The 20,947-nt window shown below is 51.4% G+C and overlaps 1 protein-coding gene across 1 annotated transcript in view; it reads right to left on the minus strand.

The window, feature by feature from the left end:
• The window catches only part of HYDIN (HYDIN axonemal central pair apparatus protein), a 162,090-nt gene that overhangs the window by 28,076 nt on the left and 113,067 nt on the right, over positions 1–20,947 (minus strand). The window contains exons 27-50 of the mRNA XM_049804439.1: positions 20,196–20,333; positions 18,313–18,490; positions 17,669–17,799; positions 16,791–16,924; positions 15,609–15,745; positions 14,636–14,763; positions 14,328–14,519; positions 13,781–13,930; positions 12,460–12,699; positions 12,010–12,178; positions 11,320–11,505; positions 10,333–10,503; positions 9,519–9,692; positions 8,143–8,351; positions 7,524–7,676; positions 7,045–7,228; positions 6,417–6,558; positions 4,963–5,128; positions 3,580–4,203; positions 2,876–3,088; positions 2,232–2,434; positions 1,869–2,051; positions 1,503–1,622; positions 9–168 (exon numbers count right to left, since the gene is read on the minus strand). Coding sequence (XP_049660396.1) covers positions 9–168; positions 1,503–1,622; positions 1,869–2,051; positions 2,232–2,434; positions 2,876–3,088; positions 3,580–4,203; positions 4,963–5,128; positions 6,417–6,558; positions 7,045–7,228; positions 7,524–7,676; positions 8,143–8,351; positions 9,519–9,692; positions 10,333–10,503; positions 11,320–11,505; positions 12,010–12,178; positions 12,460–12,699; positions 13,781–13,930; positions 14,328–14,519; positions 14,636–14,763; positions 15,609–15,745; positions 16,791–16,924; positions 17,669–17,799; positions 18,313–18,490; positions 20,196–20,333 — 4,485 coding nt within the window. The remainder of the gene's footprint in view (positions 1–8; positions 169–1,502; positions 1,623–1,868; positions 2,052–2,231; positions 2,435–2,875; positions 3,089–3,579; positions 4,204–4,962; positions 5,129–6,416; positions 6,559–7,044; positions 7,229–7,523; positions 7,677–8,142; positions 8,352–9,518; positions 9,693–10,332; positions 10,504–11,319; positions 11,506–12,009; positions 12,179–12,459; positions 12,700–13,780; positions 13,931–14,327; positions 14,520–14,635; positions 14,764–15,608; positions 15,746–16,790; positions 16,925–17,668; positions 17,800–18,312; positions 18,491–20,195; positions 20,334–20,947) is intronic.

Genomic DNA, 20,947 nt, shown 5'->3' on the forward strand with positions numbered 1-20,947 from the left:
TCTCCTACCTTTTTCTCGTGGGGTTTCAGCCTCATGCTGGGAGGGTCTAAAAGGAACGTGTCTGCTTTGAGATCGCGCTCAAAGAAGAAACGCACCTCTGTTTCCAAGGGGGTGACGTTGAGGATGGTTATCTTCTCGCAGTTGCTGGGATAGTGCAGTGCCTTGTACCTGCCCACAAAAGGAGAAAAGGCTGCAGAGGAGACAGTTGCCTTTATCATGCATCGAGGAAAGCACTGTGTCCTGGCAGCGAGAGGCTGCACTGGAAGACCATGGTCTAACAAGCAAGCTAAGAAAAAGGATCACTTTCAGGGGCACATCACATGGTATGTGCGTTCATCCTTGCGTTATTTTGATGTCCACCCCTATACTCAGTGCCTCCATCCCAGAAGCATGATGATGCACAGGCCATTTAAAAAGCATTTTACAAAATACACATTCAAAGGCTCCTGGAAAAAGAAGAGTATGGCAGGCACATGGGTTCTTCCCCCTTCTTTGTTATACCCTTCCCTGTAGAGTATAAAGAAATGCTTTTCAAAAGAAGTTTTAAAAATAGTTTAGCTTATCTCTTTCAAAGAAGTCATCAGACTGCCTTGTATTTCATGGGTTAGCTCAAAGTCTGAGGGAAGGAAATAGGAAGGATTCATTCCCAAGAGGAATGCCAAATTAAACAAATGTCCCTTCTCTCAGGTGTGGAACAGAATTTGGAGTTACTGGGCTTAAAAAAGCAAAGAGAAACCCAAGACTGTTCATCAGCCTGGCTAAAGATCCTCTTTTGTTTTTTAAACTGTTTTGATTTAATTTCCTTCAGTTGTCAAAATACCACTAGCTCTCCAGAGCTCCCGTGAAGACAAGAACTCCATCTCTAATATTAAAAAAAAAGAGCAATGTTAAAAATAGAAATTTGCCAGCAGCTAAAATGACAACTTTTTTAGTGAGGCTTTATCCAGCAGTGAGGATCAGGAAAATGTAATTCCCATTTTCATTCCTCTGCAGGTTCCACCCCCCCACACGCATATTGGCACGTCAATTCATAAAGTCTTACTAACAATACAGATTAATGAATGGTTTACAAAACCACCAGCAGAATAATTGCTCGTTCAGTCTACCCACAGAACAAAAAGCACTTTAAAAAAGCACCATAAAGTTCATTTCATAGGTGGGGAAGCTGAGATGTGGAGGGGGGACACAAGTTGCCCCAAGTCACCTTCAGGCTGGAAGCAGCCCATGGCTCTGGCCACCAAGGCACCCATCAGGTAAGAAGATCAGGTCCCCAGCTCCTCCAAGACTCACATGCCTGTTATCTGCTCAAGTTCACACATCCGTGGTCCTTCAACCCCATGTATCTCCGAGGTCTCTGCCTGGGCCTGCTCTGAGTTGTGCCACTGGGACAGCGTGTCTCCAAGCATGTCCATGAGAGAACAAAGCCCTGAAGATCCCATCCCAACATCTCACACCACACAGGCAGCGCATCAGGATGCTCACTCGGGGTGTGGAGCACGTACCATTCTCTTGACTTCCCACACAGCAGTGGTCCAAAGTGGAATACACCCGTGTTCATGACATACTGCTTGAAGATGATGTCATCATCTGCCTTGCTCCTCCTCCAGTGAGGAAACACCAGCCTGGGCAAAGAAAATGGGGAATGAGGAGCTGCGAGATGCTCTAAATAGAAAACCTAGTCAGAAAGCCATAACCCTTATTGGTGGCTGAGGTACCACTACTGGTTCCCAGCTCCAAGCATGGGAAGATGCTGAGCTGATCAGGCAGCACGCTCTGCCCAAGGCAGAAGGTCACTGGGGTACAAGGGGCAGCCCTGGTTCTGAGTTCAGGGGGGAGCACTGTGGGAAGCTGCCACGGGCCAGCCTTACCGTGGGTCCTGGCTGATGGTGGGATACAGGCAGGTGCCCCTGCAGTGCAGCTGGTACAGTCGGTTTGTCCCCATGATCTCAAAATGCAGTGTCTGATCAAACTGGCCCAGCACTGTGGAGCTGAAGTGGACCTTCAGTTCCACCTCACCATGGGCAGGCACTATCCACCGGCAGCTGCTCAGCCTGGCAATTAATGAGGAGACTTCAGACATTGCTAACGAGCAAATGAGACAAGGAGGAGGATCATGGACTTGCAATCCCATGGAGGCACTGGCAGAGAGTAGCTGTGGAGCTGGGGACGATGGACCTTGTTTGGCAAGATGGCTGTGAAGTAGAGGGATTGCCTCCTCCCTCACTGCTCACCTGACCAATCTCTCCGGGGATGGGACCGTGTCCATGCCGCTTTGGTGCACCTCAGGGGAACGTGTGGGTGCTCCTGTGCCCGGTCCCTGGAGACCTCTCCTGCCCCGGCCAGAGCTCCGCTTCTCCCTCGCAGCCTCCCGGCTGCCCGCAGCTTTCTCCTTCCTCGACCGGCTCCTGGTTGGGGTGATCTGCTCCTCTGGTGTCTTCACACCAAGGGGAAGAGAGAAAAGGGAGAGAGAGGTGAGACCTGCCCTCCAGACCAGACATATCCATCCTGGAAAGAAAGCTGCATGTTTGTTACAAACAGGAAAGAGAATAAATAACCAACCACATCTGCCCACAGACTTGGTCTTCTTATTGGACTTTGTTTTGTCTACAACATCTCTTCTTGCCCAGGACCCCTCCCCTCCCCACCCAGGACCCTCTCCTCAAGCGAAGTTGAGGGGTTTAGGTGATTTTTTTTTTTTTCTTTCTCGCCTTACAGAACTGCCCTATGTTTCAAGCAGAACTGTCTCTTTTGGACAGACAAAAGGGATGCCCACAGACATGGGGCCCCGTCATGCCTTCACTGCCCTTCCACAGAGACCCTTTTCCATTCCATCTGCCCCCCATGCCCCCATCCAGCCTGGCCCCTGCCCTGGCACCTTCACTGTGGGCACAACAGGGGCATCCATGAGACTTTCAGTATCCTTCTTTTCTTCTTCTGCAGTGGCACCTTCTGGCACAACAAAGATGAAGTGCTTGAGGGCTTCTCCTGCTGCAGGGGCCATACGCTTCTCTGGGTAACGGATCACAGAGTAGAAAGCAGTAGGGGGAATGGGAGGCCCTGATGGACCCAGTCCCAGCTCATCCAGGATCTAAAGCATAAGAGAAAACTCTGTTTATATTCCCATCACCTTCATCCTCACAATTCCTTAAAGGCACTGAGCTTTGGGCAATGGTTTTTTTTTTTATTTATATGGAGTACAGTGCTTTTCTATGCCCAGTGGGGTGGGCAGGCTCCAGAGCAGTGCCAGGACCTACAAGGGGAATCTAAAGAGAAATCTCTCCTCTGAGCAACTCAGCTGAAGGAAACAATGACCATAAGCTGCTCTGCCCTGGGACCATTGTTAATGATTTCCAGACTGGGAAGCTCTCTGAACAGACAGGATGTTTGAACAGAGAGCACTCCCTCTTTCCACCTGAGGAACAGTGAGAACCTCTCCAGCCACATGGCTGCTGTGAAGCCATCGTGGAACATCATCAAGTGGCCTGGACAAGGCTCGGTGCTGTTGTCACTTGGTGGGACACAGTGCACCAGGGCCCAGACCATGGCAGGCTCAGCATCTGAGCCTTGCAGGGCTTTTACCTGCTCTGCTGCTGGCAGCTTGCCACTCTCCAGGATCTTCCTAGTCACATCTTCTGAGCTCAGCACCTGGATGTCCAAGCAGGGCACTCCAACATCCTGACCTCTGGCTGATCCTTCTGCGCCTTCCCCTTCCAGCCAAGATAACCTGGAGTCCTCAAGAGCCTTCAGTTTTTCCAGGCGCTCCTTCTCCAGGCGCTCTTTCTCTCTGTCCTTCCGGCTCTTGCGGCTAGATAAATGCTGGCGCTGGTCTTCTGCTTGGTGCCGCACCTCCTCTTGGTTCAGAGGGGACAGCAGGATACCCTGAACCCTGTCCCATGATGACAAAATCTGCGTGATATCTTTCTGTGATGCTTCGTAGATCTTAAATCTCAGGGCCAAGTTCTTCTCGCTGTCACTCTGGGTCTCGTTTTTGGTTTCCCCCTGTTCTGGATCTGAGGGTTGCATAACCACTGCCGAGCAGGCATCCACCAGGGGAACTACGGTCTGCTTTTTCTTATCTTCCTTGTCACCTGCAACAGAGTCTGGGTGCTGCTCCCTTACAGATCCCTTCTTGTCTGCCCCCTCGGTGACATCTGACTGGTTGGTGGTAGATGCTTTGGTGTTGCTGGTGGATGTGTTCATGTTCTGGGCAGGAGAAGCAGGAAAAAGCAGTGAGCATTTCAAAGCACTGACTCAAATACTCTAGGACAGTGATGATCTTTATAATAACACCCCAAGCCTCGTCCGAGACCCGTGCTAGGTGCTCGACAAATCCCAGTTCAGAACACAGCTGGTACCCAGCTTAGCTCAACTGAAACCACACTCTCCAGTATCAGACTGATGAGGAGTCCTGCAAATCAGCTGAGAAACAGAACAGCTTCCCCAGGCCAAGCAGGGAACTGAAGACACATCCTTACTCCTGTGCAGTCCTCTAGGCTTGTTTCTGGTGTGCTGAGCATCCCTGTGACTGGCTGACACTTTGGGAAGTCTGGCTGTCAATGAATACCTAAGGCTTCGTGGTATCTCCTGCCAGACATGTAGGAAAAGATACCATATCCCTGATAGATCATGGCTCAGCGGTGTAAGTCACATGCAGAGTCGGGAAAAATGCTGGACTAAAACTATCTAGGGCTTCACAGTGAATGTATGGAGTTACATGAAGCGATGATTCAAAGACAGCATGATCCTAGAAGAGGAGCTCTACCAACAAACCCATAGGAAAACACCCCCAGTGAAGCAGCAGCATGATCAAACACCGGCTGTTGTTTCCCAGCACAGCCCCATGTGTTATTTATGACCAGGTTGCCCAGCACTGCATGTGGCTGCCGGCTTCTCGGGGAATGGTACAGCTCAGCGGGAAGGTCCCCAGGGCTTTTACTCATCTCTATAAACACAACCACCCACCTGCCTGACTCCAGGCTGGCTTTTCTTCCCCAAAGCATTATCTTTGTCTTTTCCAGGCTCTCTCTTCCCCCGCTTAGACTTCTTCTTCAGCTCTTCTTCCTCCTTCAAGCGTTCTAGCTCCCGCTGGTGCTTTTCCTCAAGCTCTCGAGCCAGCTGCTCCATCTCCCTTCAGCAAGTCAGACAGAAAACATCCCTGAGAGTCACCACCAGAAATCTGCTCACTGCAATCCCAGCTGGTCCTGCATTTCAGTCATTGACCCTGAGGCCAGGCAGAACCATTAGACCATCTCCATGGGCTTCCCTGCGCCTGGAGAGGCAGGGAACATGCAAAGTGAGGAAGGGTGGGAGAAGACCTCCAGAGCCAGCCAAAGCTAAGCCTTGCTGTCATAAGGTCTCAGTTGTGCAAATTCCCCAATAAGGTTTATCTGGACACCTCCAGCACAGTGCTGAAGACCAATGCACCATCACTCCGCACTGCTGCCTGAAGCCCTCTCTTGATTTCCCAGTGTAAACCAGCTCACAAATCACTAACACCTACTTATCCCCACACCAGTACTTACTTGGCTTTTCCAGCCATTCTCCCTGGGCATAGCCCACTCCCTTAGCGGGATACAATCACATCAATCAGAAAGCAAAGGCTGCAATAACTGCCCTCCTGCAAAACAGGCTCTGAACAACCAGGTTTCCTGCTGGAACCCAGCTGTGACCATGGGAAACTTGTGCTGCCTGTCCTGGAAATCCTAATTTGAAGCAGCCCTAGTGATCTCCTCCCAGGTAACCAAACTTCAGCTGGGTCTGAAAGAATTGCTGAAACACATGCTCACTTTAAGCAAGTCCCTCCCTGAGTTTCAGGCTGGGATTAATACAGGCTTACACTTGTCCTATGCATCCTCCTGAACAAGGCTGCTTTGCTGGATCAGAGCTTCTCCCAGGCTCACCTGCTGCTGCAGCTGAAAGTGAGCTTAAGAAACACCAGCTTTTATGGCTGGTGTCACTCAGCAAGGGAAAACCTGAGAGATCAGCATGGCAAGGACTTCACCTACAGCAGGACTGGGATCCAAACCAAGCCAGCACAGCTGTGCCTCACACCAACCCATACCACAGCCCCTCTGGTTTGGTGAAGGAAGGGGATGAATAACATGAGAATCAACATAATTAACTTAGAAACACTTAAAAGTGCAGCAGCAAGGCAAGCACAAAGCCCAGCTCCCTGAAGCCAGCATCTAAGCTGGAGGGCTCACTGCTAAAATGGAGAGAAGATGTTCTCATCTCACTGGAGAAAGGTCCTTTCTCTGTTGGGAACCAGGGAGGTGGAACTGACCATCCTTGTGCCACTTGGAAAAGACACTTTTGGCCTTTGCTTTGTAACCCCTCTGAGCTCAAGCAAGGTCTCTGGAGCAGGGAAACACTTCAGGGACACTATACTGGGAAGTTATCCACAGAAGGCTACAGACCTCTTCTTCCTCTCATGCTGGACTTCTCGTATATTGTTATTAAACTGAGTTTTCTGCTCCTCAGTGAGTGCATCATACTCGTCCTCGTCCATCTCCCAGAGACGTGCTTTTTCCCTCCTGGCAGCTTCTTCCTGCTCCCGTCCTTCAGCACAGACCAGAGGAGAAACCAGTAGTAACTGCAAGCAGAGCTTGCTATTCTGGGTGAGCTGTGAGGATGCACAGCTCTGACCCGACCCAGCCCATCATCCTGCCAGGAGATACTGGGCAGCTCATATCCCTGCTCCAAAATTCAGATCATCCCCCAAACTATCACCGGTCAGCGAGTTCCCATGCTTTGCCTGGCCCACATGCACCAGCATTGCAGACAGCTGGCCAGTGGTTAGTTATTGAGCTGCAGCAGCTTTCACTTATGCCCAAGCTTTAATGTTAGAGACTCAGGTAAGTCTTACAGCCTCAGCTCTGCTGTATTTTAAGCAACTGTGAGCTGAGTGCTGGCTACACCAAGGCAGAAGGTGGAAGGATTAATAAAAACATTTCTTACAAGCTCTGCTGGTAACCTAGATACACACGGATAAGGCTGAGGGCTTGAGAGAGAAGATTTGAGAGGTATGGAGATGAAGAGTCTCACCTTCCTGTTCTTTTGTGGCTGTCTCCCTGGCTTTCAAAGAAGCATAATCCTGGAACAGGTTCACAAAATAGATATAAGGCCGATTTCTGACAGCTTTGAGCAGGCAGAGGAGAGCAGACGCCGTGTTGTGTGCAAAGAGCGTCTCCAGGCCATCAAACACCACTCCCTGGTAGCAGTCACTCAACTGTGAATAAAGTCAAAAAGGAAGAAAAAGTCAGCACATGCATTGGGCTCTCAGCTAGTCAGTAAACCAACACGTCAAAGGACACCAGCCATCATTGTTCCACATGCATCAGCTCAGACAAGCTCTGATCTTTCCCTGTGCTCTACCAACTTATGCAATCTGCAGCTTCACCCAAGGATCCCTGCACACAGCCCAGGACTCCTCCGACAGCAGGTATAGACCTCATCCTCTCTGCATTGTACCTCATGCCTGTCTCTCCGTAGCAGGAACATATAATTTGCCTCCACCCGCGTACCTGCAGCCTTTCAGAGAGGATGGCCACCAGCAAGTCCTCAGGCAGCACGCAGCTCATAAAGCCCAGCTCTCCTGCTGTGCTGCCACTGACACTCAGCCATTGCTGTGCAGGAAGGCAGGGAAGGGGAGAGGGGAGATGAGAACTGGATGAGCCCTGCAATGTTGAACACCACAAGAAAAATAAACCACTTGGAAAAATCCCTGAACAATTCCAATTGCTGGGCTTGGAGCTGGGATTTCTTACTAGCAGGAGACTAGAACAAAACTGCAGGCCAGCACCTCCAGGGGACAACCTTGGAGAGCATATCCCTTGGCCAGCAGAGACTCAAGCTTCCAAGCCTCCAGCACAACACCCTAACAGCTTTGCCCACCACCTGCGGCCATGTTACTCAGGGCTGCACTTTGCCAACAAACTGTTAAGACCCAGTAGAGTTTTTCTGCCAGAGCACAGGGTTTCACTCCCACCCCGACCCATGCCCAGCCTGCCCAGCTGGCTCTCTGCACTATATAACCCTGCACCAGGCTCTGGGTGACATGGAGTCTCCACTGTAAGCAGCCCCTTCACTTCTCAAAGGCAACAGAAAGGTCCCAGACATTAACCAGCGCAGATCATGGTTCACCTGGGAGCCTGTCGGGTCTGTTACATGCTGTTTCTGGGATTGGGACGCATGGGCATCCATCTTCCTCTTGCCTGCTGTGGTGCTCGCCCGGCCTCGGGAACTGACGGACTGCAGGCTGACTTTGTCCCCAGAGCTGGACTGGCTCACATCTGGGCTGTGCTTGGCCTCAGCACTGAACTGCAGGCTGAGGGACACATCTGCATTTTGACCTGCAGAGGGGACAGACGGCTCAGCAGGGCTGGCAATGGGCACTGCAGGGAGCAAGCAGGCACCTTCCACCCCAATGGGCGAAGCCCTGCATCCTCGTACAGACACAGCACTTGTCCCCCAGCCTGGCACTAGCAGCACTGCTCTCCAGAAGTAGCTCCTTCCCTGCTTCTCTTATTCACATGAAAAAAGATACCATCTGATACTGAATTTTAAAGCCAGAGTTTTTAATGCACAGCCCTGTCTCCCTCCTAACAAATGTGCATGCAGGTGACACTGTTTGCATAGTAGCTCTTCTACAGGTCAAACCAAGGATTTGTCCTCCAGGACCATCGTTCCTGTACTGTGTACCCATGCTGCGTTCTCACAAGGAGACTGTAACATGCAGCCCTGCCCCAGCTGCATCATCCATCTCCACTGGAGCTAAATCCTCTGTGTGTGATAACCCCACTTGGGACCCAAACCCTTCTTCCTTCCACCAGCTCCTAACATAACCAGGTTCAAAGCTGAGCAATGCAAAACTTTCCCACCAGAGCCAGGGTCTTGCCTCACCCTGCAGAGCTCGGGGCACCAACTCCCAATAAAGTTTCCTAAAAGTTTCCCGTCTCACATGGAGAACACCACAACACGCACGAGCTGCATGACCTGACAGCATATATAGGAAAATCTCTGGAGAAAAGAGCTCATCTGCAGAGTCTCTCTCATCTGAAACTCCTCTGGGAGGTTATTCTTCCCTTTCTCTCATGTTTGTGAAGCCACACTCCAAGTCAGTTGTCTAGTGCTTAATGAGGCACTTCAGAGGGCTTTTTCCCAGTTAAAGTGGGCAGCAGCTCTGCCTGATGGCCATGAGGAGAAAGCTGGATTCAGCTTTGAGGAAATATAACAAAACCCTGAGAAAAATACAGGTGTGCTTCACCACTCCTAGGAAAAGGAACATGTGCCAGGAAGCCCAGGGGCAGTAAAAGTGCCCCTGTCTGAGCCCTTAAAATAGATTTTGTTTTTTTTTTTTAAATAAAAAAGATGATTTATGAAACGGCTTTGCATTTCTACACGCTGCACCCATGTTCGCTAAGAGACCCAAGGGCTGTCAGACTTCTTCTCTGGAGCAAGAAGTGGAAGGTCATGGTGCGTTTCTAAAGGGCTGCTCTGGGTCCAGCGTTTCTCCTTACCGGCATCCTCTGTCTCTTTGTGGCTCTGCTCGATGGCAGCCCTGATGCACAGCTCCCGGGCACGGAGCCCTGCTGAGCTGCTCCTGTCCGAGATGGCTTCTGTCACCACGGCGTCGATAGACAAGCAGGCAGCACTGTAATATTTGGACAGGGCAACCGCTGCCACTGTCTTTCCTTGAGAAAGAGGAAGACTGCTTGGTTACACTTGCACGTGAGGCATTTTCAGGGCTCTGGAAAGCCCCCAAACAGGATTTCAAAGTCTCAAGGACGGTGGGAGAGCAAGTGCCCCTTCAGGGGAGGGGGCATGAGGGAGGCAGCTTGAGCATGTTTACAAGTGTTGAACTCTAGAGCCAGGTGGATCGTCTCCACCTCATGTTCAGCTGAGGTCTTTGTCCCTTGTGGTGACCTCAGCCCTGGGCCAGGACATTATTTTGAGCCCTGTCCCACCACCACTCAGACCATTCGCTAGCCTGGGCTGGTCAGTGCTGACTCAGGCAACATCTGGGCACAGCTGGCGGTCAGTATGGGCTAGGGACTGCTCCCAGGAGGCAACGTGGACACTAGGCAATGTGGTCCCACAAAGCAACGGGGATGCAGCCACGTTGTTTGGGGAAACGAGAGCCTAGCTGTACGGACACAAGATGAGCCACACCACTTGCACTAGCTAGGCAAAGGCATGGGACCGTTTCATGTGCCAGCAGAGTTGTGGCTTACCTTGCTTCACTTCAACTGGACAACCAAGCACCATGGTCCACCAGGATATGTCTCTCCTGCTTCCCCCCCTTCTTGCAGCCAAGGGCTACAGTTCCCATACCTGTCAGGGGTGCCCCATGGACGATGACGACGATCCCTCTGCGGTTTCGGGCTGCGCGCCCTTCTGCAGAGATGTCGGTGCCAAGGTGGCGGGCGATGGCCCTATAGACAGGGCTGTCGTCCAGTTCTCCTGTGGCCTCCTTGCTGCTGGTGGTGCTTTGCTGATGCTCTGCTGTGAAGAACCAGGTAGAAAAGTCAGCCTCCTGCCTACCTGTGATCCTGATCATCCTCCCCATCCCCTCACATCCTGGGAGAGGAGACTCTGCTGAAACCAACATCGCACCTGCGGTCTCACCATGGCTCTCCTCTAGGCTTGTGCAGATCAGGGTCTGCCCTAAATGCTGGTGAAGGTGCCTATTCAGAGTATACTAAATGAGGTGACAAAGACAAAAGAACGAGCATCTAGCAATACCTAAAAGGACTAGGCCAAATCTCCTTCCATGAACTGTCAACATAGTCCTCATGGGAGTTTGGTCTCAGGTCCTGCTGAGTAAGGCGGGGACAGGCAGAACTAGGCATTTTACACAGTCCCAAGGGAGGGGCTCCATTTGGGGATCAAGCGATTATCCAAAAGCTGGATGCTTTAGGAATATTATACCAGGACCTGCAGCTCTGAATTCACCATAACAGCATTTGCAAAGAGCTTAGGAGGTCACCAAAAACCATCTCAGCTTGCAGTGCCACCGAGGACAGAGAGCGTGCTGCCCTGCCTAGGAAAGAGAACAGCATCATCCTGATCCCAGCAGCTCCTAGGGGCAAAGGTGCTCATTTGGCAAAACTGGGGGAAACCTCCCTGGCCTCTCACTTGTCCCTGCCCTAAACTCTTCTCAGGATCCTACAGACTTCATATGCAAGAGCAGATTCAGGGCCTACAGGAGTGAAGATGGCACCAGGCTGCAGTGAAGTGATGGCGGTGACACTGAAGTCCTCCACTGAGGCCCTTTTGCCACAATGGACATAAAAGAGGTGAAGAGCTTAGGGTTATTACCTGTTCCCTGTCTTTTCTCAACACCTTCCTCTTCTCCACATTCAGATTTAGAGTCCACCTTGTTGGACTGGCTTTCATCACAAATGGAGAAGGGAATGACTGAGCTATGGGATGAAACGGTGTGAACAATCCCAGCAGAGTGCTTTCTTCCTTGATCTGATGGAGACTGGACATCTTCAAAGTTTGCTGACAAGGAAGGACATGGGGAGGGAAGAAGAGGGTGAACAGAGTCAGGCAATCTACTCTTTGCCATTTGCCACGTGCAAAGGATGGAAAACTTCCCAAGGAGAAGCCTGTCCAGGCTGTCTCCACCCTCGGGTGGATTCTGAGCTTGTGCTTTTTTGCTGGGAAGAAGCAAATATGAGATAACTGGTGACATTAGACCTAGTCCTTCTGGCCAAAAAACCTCATCCAATTCTACTTTTTGTGGATGAGGGACACAAAGGGACATCCTATTTCCCCAGTCCATGGCAGGCAGATATGAGCTTGCGTTGGCTGACTCAGGGCTAGTAGAGGATGTGTGTTACAAGCTACACGCTTTCACCCTGGAATTCCTCCACCAAGCTGGGGAACGGGTGGCTGCTAAAAGCATGGGCTTTCCATGGAGAATGAGGACATGGAGAGCTCAGGGTATGTGGGCTGGAATCCTTGCTGTGTCCACACTCAGGACAGCCAATGCCAAACCCTCACCATTGTCCTGGCCTACTGGTTCCCCAGTCTCGGACTTTGCCTGCTCATCCTGCAGCCTCTTCTGGTCCTGGTTGTACTCTAGCACCTCTGGGGGCAGCTTCTCACCCGGGGCACGCGGAGGCAGCAACAAGGTGTTGTGGCAATTGTAGTCCTTCAGCATCCGCAGGATCTGTGCTCATAGGGAAGAGAAACCACATGTGGGATACGTTTCTTGACCTTCATCACATGAATAGACTCCCCAACAAACCTATTTTCTCCCTCATTCCTTCCTCCCAACAACACGGACTTATCCAAGCCCCTCCACAGCCTGCCAACAGAGCTGGCTAACCCTAAAGTGCCACCAGGCTTTGCCCTCGGGACTGCCTGCATCTCCCTGGCACAAGCCTGGGAATGCTGGAGTGCTGTGAAGCTATGGAAGCATGCACATAGGGACCAGACATTCCCTCTCACCTGCTCCTCAGCAAGGTACTGCTGGTCAAACTCCAGCGAGTAAAACTCAATGGGGAACTCGCATGGGTTCTTCACCACCACTGTCCCCTCCGCCCCACGGCTGGACGGCAACAATGGTCCCAGCTCGAGCACTGGGGGGCTGAACTCCAGCTGTGGCTCCAGCCCATGCCCCGAGACCTGTAGCTGGAGATGCTGGTTGCTCTGGCAAATGTTAATCTTCAGCTCACTTCTGTAGGACTTCTGAAAAGAGAGAAGTGCAGAAAGCTCCTCCGTTAAGTCCCAGGTGACAGGGCCTCAAATTCAACTCTTGCCCCAAGGTCAGGGGTGTTATTGGTACCTCTAGGGTGAATGGAAAACGGGTATTCATGGCAGGGGCTACAGCATCTGCATGCTGGCTCTGAGTAACTGGGATGGATCCTGGTGTGAAGTGTAACTGGATATTTGGGTATCAGATGAATCTAAAATGGACTATCAGAGGTTTTCACCTAGTCATGAGGGAGCACAGTGCTCGTGAGAAAGGTCCTCAGGGTAATGTTGCCCAGATGCAGTCCTGGCACTGCTGTGTAAGGCAAACATTAGCTATATGAAAGAGGCAGATGAGCTCTCACTGGCTAGAAACAAGGGTTGTCTCTGCTCAGTGTTTGGCTCTGGTCAAAGCCAGAGACAGGATGGTTACATCTCTACTAGCAATTAAAACATCCCTGGGACTGTTCCCAGGCATGGAAGTACCTGTGTCCATACTGTTACATGCTGCCAGTTTCCAAGTCACAGTGGCCACATGCAAACTGCCTTTGGAAATGCTCCATCATTTAAGCTGACTCCCAAACTGCATGGGAACATGCAGACAGGCTGGACCAGAGCCACAGGGACAGCTGACAGCACATCACTACATGTGACTGTCCTGCTGTGCCCAGGAAGGTGTCTGGTGGCTGTTTTGTCTGCTGGTACCAGCAGCAGGATTAGCCTAGATTGGCCCTTCCAGGATAATCAACTGTGAGCATGCCAGCTGCTCTGCACCAGGGCATTACAGCCTGCAAATAAGTGCACACAAAGGGGAAGATGAGGGGAAACAGGCAGATTTTTCCCCCCACGTTGAGAGTTAGCCACACCACAGTGTCCTGATGCTCTCTGTGCAAGTTCCCCATGGGGATTTCAAAGCTCTTCGCAGAAGAGCGTCCTGCAAGGGAAACAGGCACAGAGGGTACAGGGCTTGCAGAAAGCTCCATGTAGAGGCAGATCTCATCTTCTCCTCCTTGCACTGGGCTCTCGTTACCACACTGCCGTAACCACACCTCCTGGGGGTGACACCTGCCAACCTCACCTCTTCCGTGGGTGAAAACCTGACTCGCATGTTGCATCGCTGTCCTGGAGCGAGGGCTCCAGCTGAGGGCAGCACCTCGAAGACACAGGGCTTGGCCTTCAACTCCTGGAGCAGCTTCCGACGCTCGCTTGCTGGCAAATGTTTGTCCACCTGAGCACAAAAATCCAATTGTGTGAGGTCTTCTTGGTCTGTGAGGACAGACCCTCAGTTCCTACAGTCTTCTGAGATACTGTCGCAGTGCTGAGAACACCCATATCCAAACCAGATGTGGCCACCAGTGGCCTGGAACTGGAGAAAAAACATGTAGGCAGGGCAGGTAGATGGGGAGGCGTTGTCCTCAGAAAAGGAGGAATGGGTGAAGGTGGCAGGGAAGTGAAGCATCAGCTAATGAACGGGTCCAGGTGAACCAGCCTTGCTCTGTACCCTCAAAAGCTTCCTCAAATGAGCTGTAGCCCAAGTACTCAAGCAGTCACAGGGGTAGAAAAGGCAAGAAAGGCAAAGAAAACCCCACCAAGAAGTTACATGTTAAACATTATCTGTGCTTTACCTTCTTAACAGGCTCATTCATGGTGATGAACCATTTACAGGGGACCTGGAGCTGATTGTGGAGCTGGATGGTTTCTTCCCGGCACTGCCCACACTGGACAGCGGAGAACTCCAGTCTGTCCCTGGAGAGGCAGAGGGACGGCACAACCACGTTGGCACGAAGGCGGATGTGAAATGTGGGGCCTCCTGCTACCTAGTGAAGGACAGAACATCCAGCTGAGAGCCCAGGTGACATCTGCTGCTGTCCCCAACGTGCCACCTGCCCCAAAAGGTGGTGTGGGCACAGGAAGGTGAGGAAGCATGCAGTACCTCGATGGGCAGGAGCACATCCACTTCTCCCAGCAGCAGGTTGGCACTTTGTGGGTCAAAGCGCACTTCGAATGTCTCTGTCTCGCAGTAGGGCAGGTGCTTCACGCGGTCCAGCTCCACGCTGAAACCTTGAACAAATGAAAATAAAGCAGCTGAGATACACAATCAATATGAACGTGTTACAAACACGTTAAGGCCTTATGGGTCTCCTGGCTGGCAGCTCTTTGCATCTGTGGAAAAGCCTGCCACTCTTTCTCCCTTGTCACTGCCCAAGGAGAAAGGGTTTTCACAGCCAGAATCCAAGCCCCACATGGTAAAAAGGAAGCACGTCAGTTGAGGAACTCCAGAAATTCTTTCATCACGCATCCCAGGGGAAGATGCACAGACCTCTCCAAAGGAGAATTTCCAACTAGAGATTGCCCTGTGCCGTGGTGCTCCCTGGAAAACAACTTAGAGGAGACACCTGACCATCCTTCAGACACAACGAGTCACAATTTGATGGTACTGAAGCCTTACCTCAAGGCCTGTTTCGGAAGCTTATTTTGATACAACAGAGGACCTCATAGGCTGTTTTCTCAATAAAGGCTAACAGAAGTGCTATGACATTATGAAATTTAAACAAAGCACTTCCAAACCACAAAGGATCTATCTGTTTCCAACACAAGCCCACAGAGTGCACAAAGAAACTCAGGTGATGCTCATGGTAGCCAAGAGCAGAAGATGCAGAGAGGTGACCAATGTCACCAAGCCCATCTAGCCCCTGCAATGAAGTGTTAGAGCAGTCACAGACAGGCCAGGTCTCTGGGCACTGCTGGTCAGGAGAACTCAGGCTCTAAAGCACTGGGCAGATGATCCCAAGGAGGAAAAAGCGATACAAATGAGCACTCAAAAAACTCCACATGTCCAGTGGCTTAAGCTAATCTGTCAGAGACAGCTCCTTCAAGCCCACATGAAGCCTGTCCAGCACTGTTACCTGTGCCACGCAGGACCCGTCCATCAGCGTGGAAACACACGGGGAACTGCCCAGTGTTGGTGATCTTCACTATGTGTGTGTGGATGTTACCAAGAATGATGTAGCCAAAGTCCAGGACATAGTCAGGCAGCTCAGCTCTGAAAGGAGGAGTAAGGACAGTCCTTAAACCACAGCCTGGCTACATTTCTAAGTGGGCAGAAGATGCAAATAAAGTGGATATTTCTGTATTCACTGCTGTAAAAAGCCAACTGAAGCCCGTGAAACACAAAGCTTGACCATCTGGTAGTAAGACTTTTGCAAGCCATGGGGAGCATAGGTCCTAGGTTTTATCAGCTACCAATGGGACCTTAAAATAACATTAGTTTAAAATGGATACTGGTCACAGCTCCTCTGCTATGAAAAGCCATTGTAGGTAAGTCCACTGGACCTCCACTGGTCTCAATGAAACTGCTAAGCCTGGTGTACAGCCCAAGCCTGAAATTGCTTCAGGACATTGTAATAAGATTTGCCTGCACAGAAAATCTTCACCGCTCTGCAACCAGATCTATCCCCAAAACAGCACTGGTAAATGCAGTAATCAACACCTACAAGATACATGGGAAGGTCCTTTTCCAGAGCAATCCCACTCGGGAAAACACATAAATGATCTGTTTTGCAGAGCATCTTCTTCCTGAAATGGAGCCTACCGTGCCTGTGCCCCATCGTGCTGGAGCAAAGGGAAGGACGAAGTTTCCTAGATAAGCCCTGCAGTCCCACCAGCACCTAAGCCACCTGATTTGGGGTTTGTCAACCTGTGAGATTCCCTGCTCTTTTTGCTTAGCGTGGTCTGTTAGCTGGAACAAAGACACCAGCTTTGAGTTGCCTCTTTCAGAGCTGGTCAGCAGGATGGTGCCTGTGCTGTCTGGAAGGGCTTGATGGTCCGCACTGGATGCGCTCAGCTCTAAGAATAGAACCCAACATCTGCAGGGAGTTGAACACCTCCAAAGCTCAGGGTGGCCTTGTGGAAGTGAGGACGCTCAGGTACCCAACAGGGAGCATGTCAAAACTATCAGGATCAGACCCTTTCTGAAGTCCCCAGCTATTCCCAGCTCTGCAAACCCAAGGAGCTCTCAGGAGCAGGGGTGCACTGCTGGGTGTTAGCCTTTGGGCACCTGGAAATAGGGTACGGGAGTCCCTACTAACTTGAGAAGCCTCCGACGGGCACGCTGGTCAAAGGCAGTATTCGCCGGAGGACCAGAGGCAAGAGCTTTCTGCTGCTCCAGGGCATGTTCCTCTATCAGCATCTGCTCCATCTGCATCTGCAGCCAAGTGTTCAACTGAGGAAAGGAAAGACAGTGGCTGGTTGGCAAAAGTCCTTCCCAAGGCACAGGTTTGTCTCTGAAAGAGGATCCCACCCCGGTCTTATTGAGAGGGGTGATGGGGTCCTTCTGTCTCGCTGCTCAGTGTCTGTGACACCTCCTGCTCTCTTAGTCAGGATCTGATCTCAAGGGAAATGAACTCCAGCATCTTCGCCTGCCCATTCGCTGTTATAAAAGCTGATCTGGCCAGCCAGCCAGACAAGCCAGGAACCTTCCAGAGCTCTGAGTATTTTCCTGCCTCCAGCCAGTGCCAAAGCAGCTTGGACAAAAGCTCTCTTGAAAAGGGAACCACGACAAAGCTGTTGCCTCTTGGAGGTGAACACTGACAGCACAGTCCCAGGTTGCAGTTGGGCTGCTGTTATTAAGCTCTATAAACCTGGCAGGGCTTGGGTTGTGAGCAACAAATACCGCAGCGATGACCCGCATCTCTGTCACAAAATACCATAAATCCAATGACTTGAGTGTCGTCTTCAGGATCTCTCCCTGGGGTAGCCAGGAAGCTTGTGCACCTACAGGAGGAACAACTGCCAGAAGTGGGCAGCCCCTGGGGCAATGCTGAACTGATGTATGATCATGGCCAAGTGTGGGCAGGGAAGTCCCATGTGACAGCAGGGCACTGGGAAGCCTCCTCCAGGGTGCAAGGGGACCAAACGACACAAGGGGAGGGTGGTATGTGCCAAATGGGGCAGCAGCCATTCTCACCATGGTGCCCGAGTCATCCGTGGGTGGCTCCGCGGCCCCAGCCTCCTCCAGAACAACTACTCCATCTCTCTGGCTGTCTTCTTCCATCTTTTCTTTCACCTCCTTGAGGATCTTCTCATATTTTTCATTTCCTGAAGGAAGAAAACATCCACAAATAGAAGTGTGGGCACAGCGCCATTCCCACTTGAGCTGGGAAGCCCCACTCCCCCAACGCTGGCCTCTTCCAGAAACACTCCTCGAGCGATGTATGGCAAGTGGATGCTGCTTTTCCTCTATGAATCCTGATGGTCACCCCCACCCATCTTCCTCCCCACATGGGAGAATCTCATCCCCTGCAACGTGATACAAATCCAACCCTGCCAAAATCCCTGCCAGCCCCTGTTACAGATTTCCCCGAGCGTTTCTGTCTAGCCATCATTTTGCCAGGACTCCAACAGATATGCTGGCAAGCTCTGCAGGATGGTTCCTGGGGCAAAGCCCACACAGGCTTCTAGAGACTCAGGAAGCAACCAGAGGACTGAGTGTTGGTCTGACAGCCCTGACACCTCCAGGCTTGGTGGAGGTGGGTGCGAGCTGCCCTATGGGTGCATGGCATGGTGGAAAAAACAGGGGATCCTCCTGGGGAGCAGACAGGCAGTACTCACCTTTGATGTTCCTGGGCAGGTCCAAGTAGATCCTGGGAAAGCTCCCCTCTCCTTTCAGGGAGATTTCTTCTGGCTCCAGGTGACCCGCTTGGATCTGGAAAGTCCTGCAGAAGACTCCAGGCACTCCTGGCAGGTAATAGACTTTGAGCACTTGCTCCTTGCCAGGTCCAATGTAGCCCTGCAGGGCGTGGGAGAAGAGAGAAGGAATTGTACCAAAGAGGGTTTGGTGGAAGGATGGCTCAGATGACAGACATGCTGAGATGAGATGACAGTTTCTCATATATAAGAAAATGTCAGACGACATTGCTTTCTAGCTTTCTTCTATCCAAAAGCTCAATTCTCCTACACCAGGATGCAGTATGTCCTTTAGAGGGCTCGGAAGGCTGCATTCCCACAGGACAGACTGCCCTTTGCTCAGCATGAGCACAGCTCTTCTGCTAACGGTGTTTACCCTCTGCTAGCAAGAGCCAGACTAAAATAAAAGCTCTTTTACCAGCCACTATGGAAGACGAGTGAAACGCCTGTGCTCTCAGCAGGGCCAGCAGCTCCTGTCACAGCACATCAGTGGTTCCCAGGCTGGTGTTGAAGGGCCTGACTCCTTATTAACGATCCCAACAAAACACCTCCTGCCTGTGTGGTTACACTGAGGGTGGACGAGCCTATCCAGACTCACAGTGATCTGCAAACATACATCTCTGGAAATGCAGGAGTAGAAACTAGGATGAGATCTAGAGAAGAAGGTGTTGATGGAAAGGACACCTCCTCTATGGGCTTCCAGAAGGCCTGTCCGAGCCCCGGGCTGGGCTCACGCCAGCGAGGTTGAGAGCAAGTGCAAGCAGACAGCAACACGGCTCTGGATGACAGAGCACAGCCACAGCTTTCTTTGGCTCACCTTCTGCACACGGGGCTGCACCCTCAGCTCCCTGCTCCCTTCCACACTGCAGGGAGAAGCTGCTGAGCGGGACAGATCCTGCCACTTGGTGCCCCGAGCCCTTACTCCAGTGCACAACGCAGCTGCAGCAAAAGCGAGCCCTGTCAAGCTGTCAGCATCGATGATGCTGTTACAACAACTGACTGCACGGGTCCAAGCAGACCTGTATCTTCAGAAGCTCGCAGGAAGAGGGCATCAGTGTGTCATCCCTTGTAGGAGACAAGCACGAGGGAATGTGAGAACCTTTTGGCTTCCTCTTCCCATCGTAAAAAGGGACATAGATAGGAATGCTGCTCCAGCTCAAAAACATCCATGCAAGACTGAAAAGCTGGGATGGTGGGATGCTGCAAACTCCTCTCCTCACTGTTCCAGCCCTGGTCCCCCCTGGCCCCCTCACTGCCCCTCAAAGCTGCTGCAGAGCAGCAAAGCTGAAGGAGCGAGGGACCACCACAGGAGCTGTTACAATTCTTCGCAAAGGAGCTTCATGAAGCAAGAAAGCAGTTAAGTCCCACTTCGCGCTGGCAGGGGGCAGGCAGGGTTTGTAACAGGCAGGGACAAGGAGTAAGTCCTGTCCGATCACACAACCCGGGTAAGGTGACCCTCAGGAGAGCTGGCATCGTCCGGCTCCAGCGTCCGCCCAACCAGAGCCCAGCAGCTGGGGTCCAGAGAACTACCGAGACAGTCGTGCCTCTGCCAGTGGTTGCTGTATGATAGCAGAGCCACCTGCCAGCAAAGGCCATTAAGGAAGTCTATTAGGATCACACTTGCTTGAGCTTCTCTGCCCCCTAGCAGCAATTGCTTACAACCCTGTTTCTCTTGTCTGCTTTTTCGGGTTTTTCCTCTTTTTTTTTTTTTTCTCTTTTGTTTTCTTCCCCTTGTTTTCCCTATAACCCTCTCTTGGGCAGCCTGACACACGGTCAGGGTTAATCACTTGTGCTATCCCCGGACTCACTGTGCTGGGGATGACGAGGGGCACACCAGGCAGAGGGCTGTCTGCAGTTGCCGTGCTGGGGCTTAGCACCGCATAGATGAATCCCACCTTCCCACTGTTCTGCAGGGTGACCTCTGCTTCAGTCACTTCATTAAACCGCTGAAAAAAAGAACAGAGGAGTGGAAAGCTGAAGACACAGGCCTGATACTGGGAATCTACTTCTTTCATTGGGATGACAGCAAACACACACAGCAGAGGAGAGAATCAGAGGAGATACGAGCACGACTCTCCCAGGAGAACCTGGGGAACCCACAGCCACAGGGTACCTCTTAGCCTGACACAGCAACAGATATTTATGGCAGCATGCAGAGGGGCAATACCAACCGCATAAAGACCAGTAATAAAGAAACCAAAGAGGATACAAGTTCTCTGCACTTTAAGATGTCATCTACCACCTAGCTAAAACAAAGGAAATGGCATCAAGACATTACAGAAGAAAAGGCACCTGCATACAAGTATTTGCAGTGCTTGCAGTGACAGCAAAAGGGGAGACAGTGCAACACATACAGGGCCAACAGCTGGAAATATCTGTGGGGGTTTTAACTGAAAAGAAGTGGGGATTACTCTGGGACATTCTTTCCAGCTACAGTGACTAGGAAGTCCAAATTAACTTCCTCCCTGGTTTATTTTTTTGATTAATCAAGAGCACTAAAAGAGAGCATCTCCTTGGACCTCAGGCTTTAGGAGTGGATCAGCGGATGGATGTCTTGGGG

The sequence above is a fragment of the Accipiter gentilis genome, chromosome 7 (genome assembly GCF_929443795.1).
Source record: "Accipiter gentilis chromosome 7, bAccGen1.1, whole genome shotgun sequence".
Lineage (NCBI taxonomy): Eukaryota > Metazoa > Chordata > Aves > Accipitriformes > Accipitridae > Astur > Astur gentilis.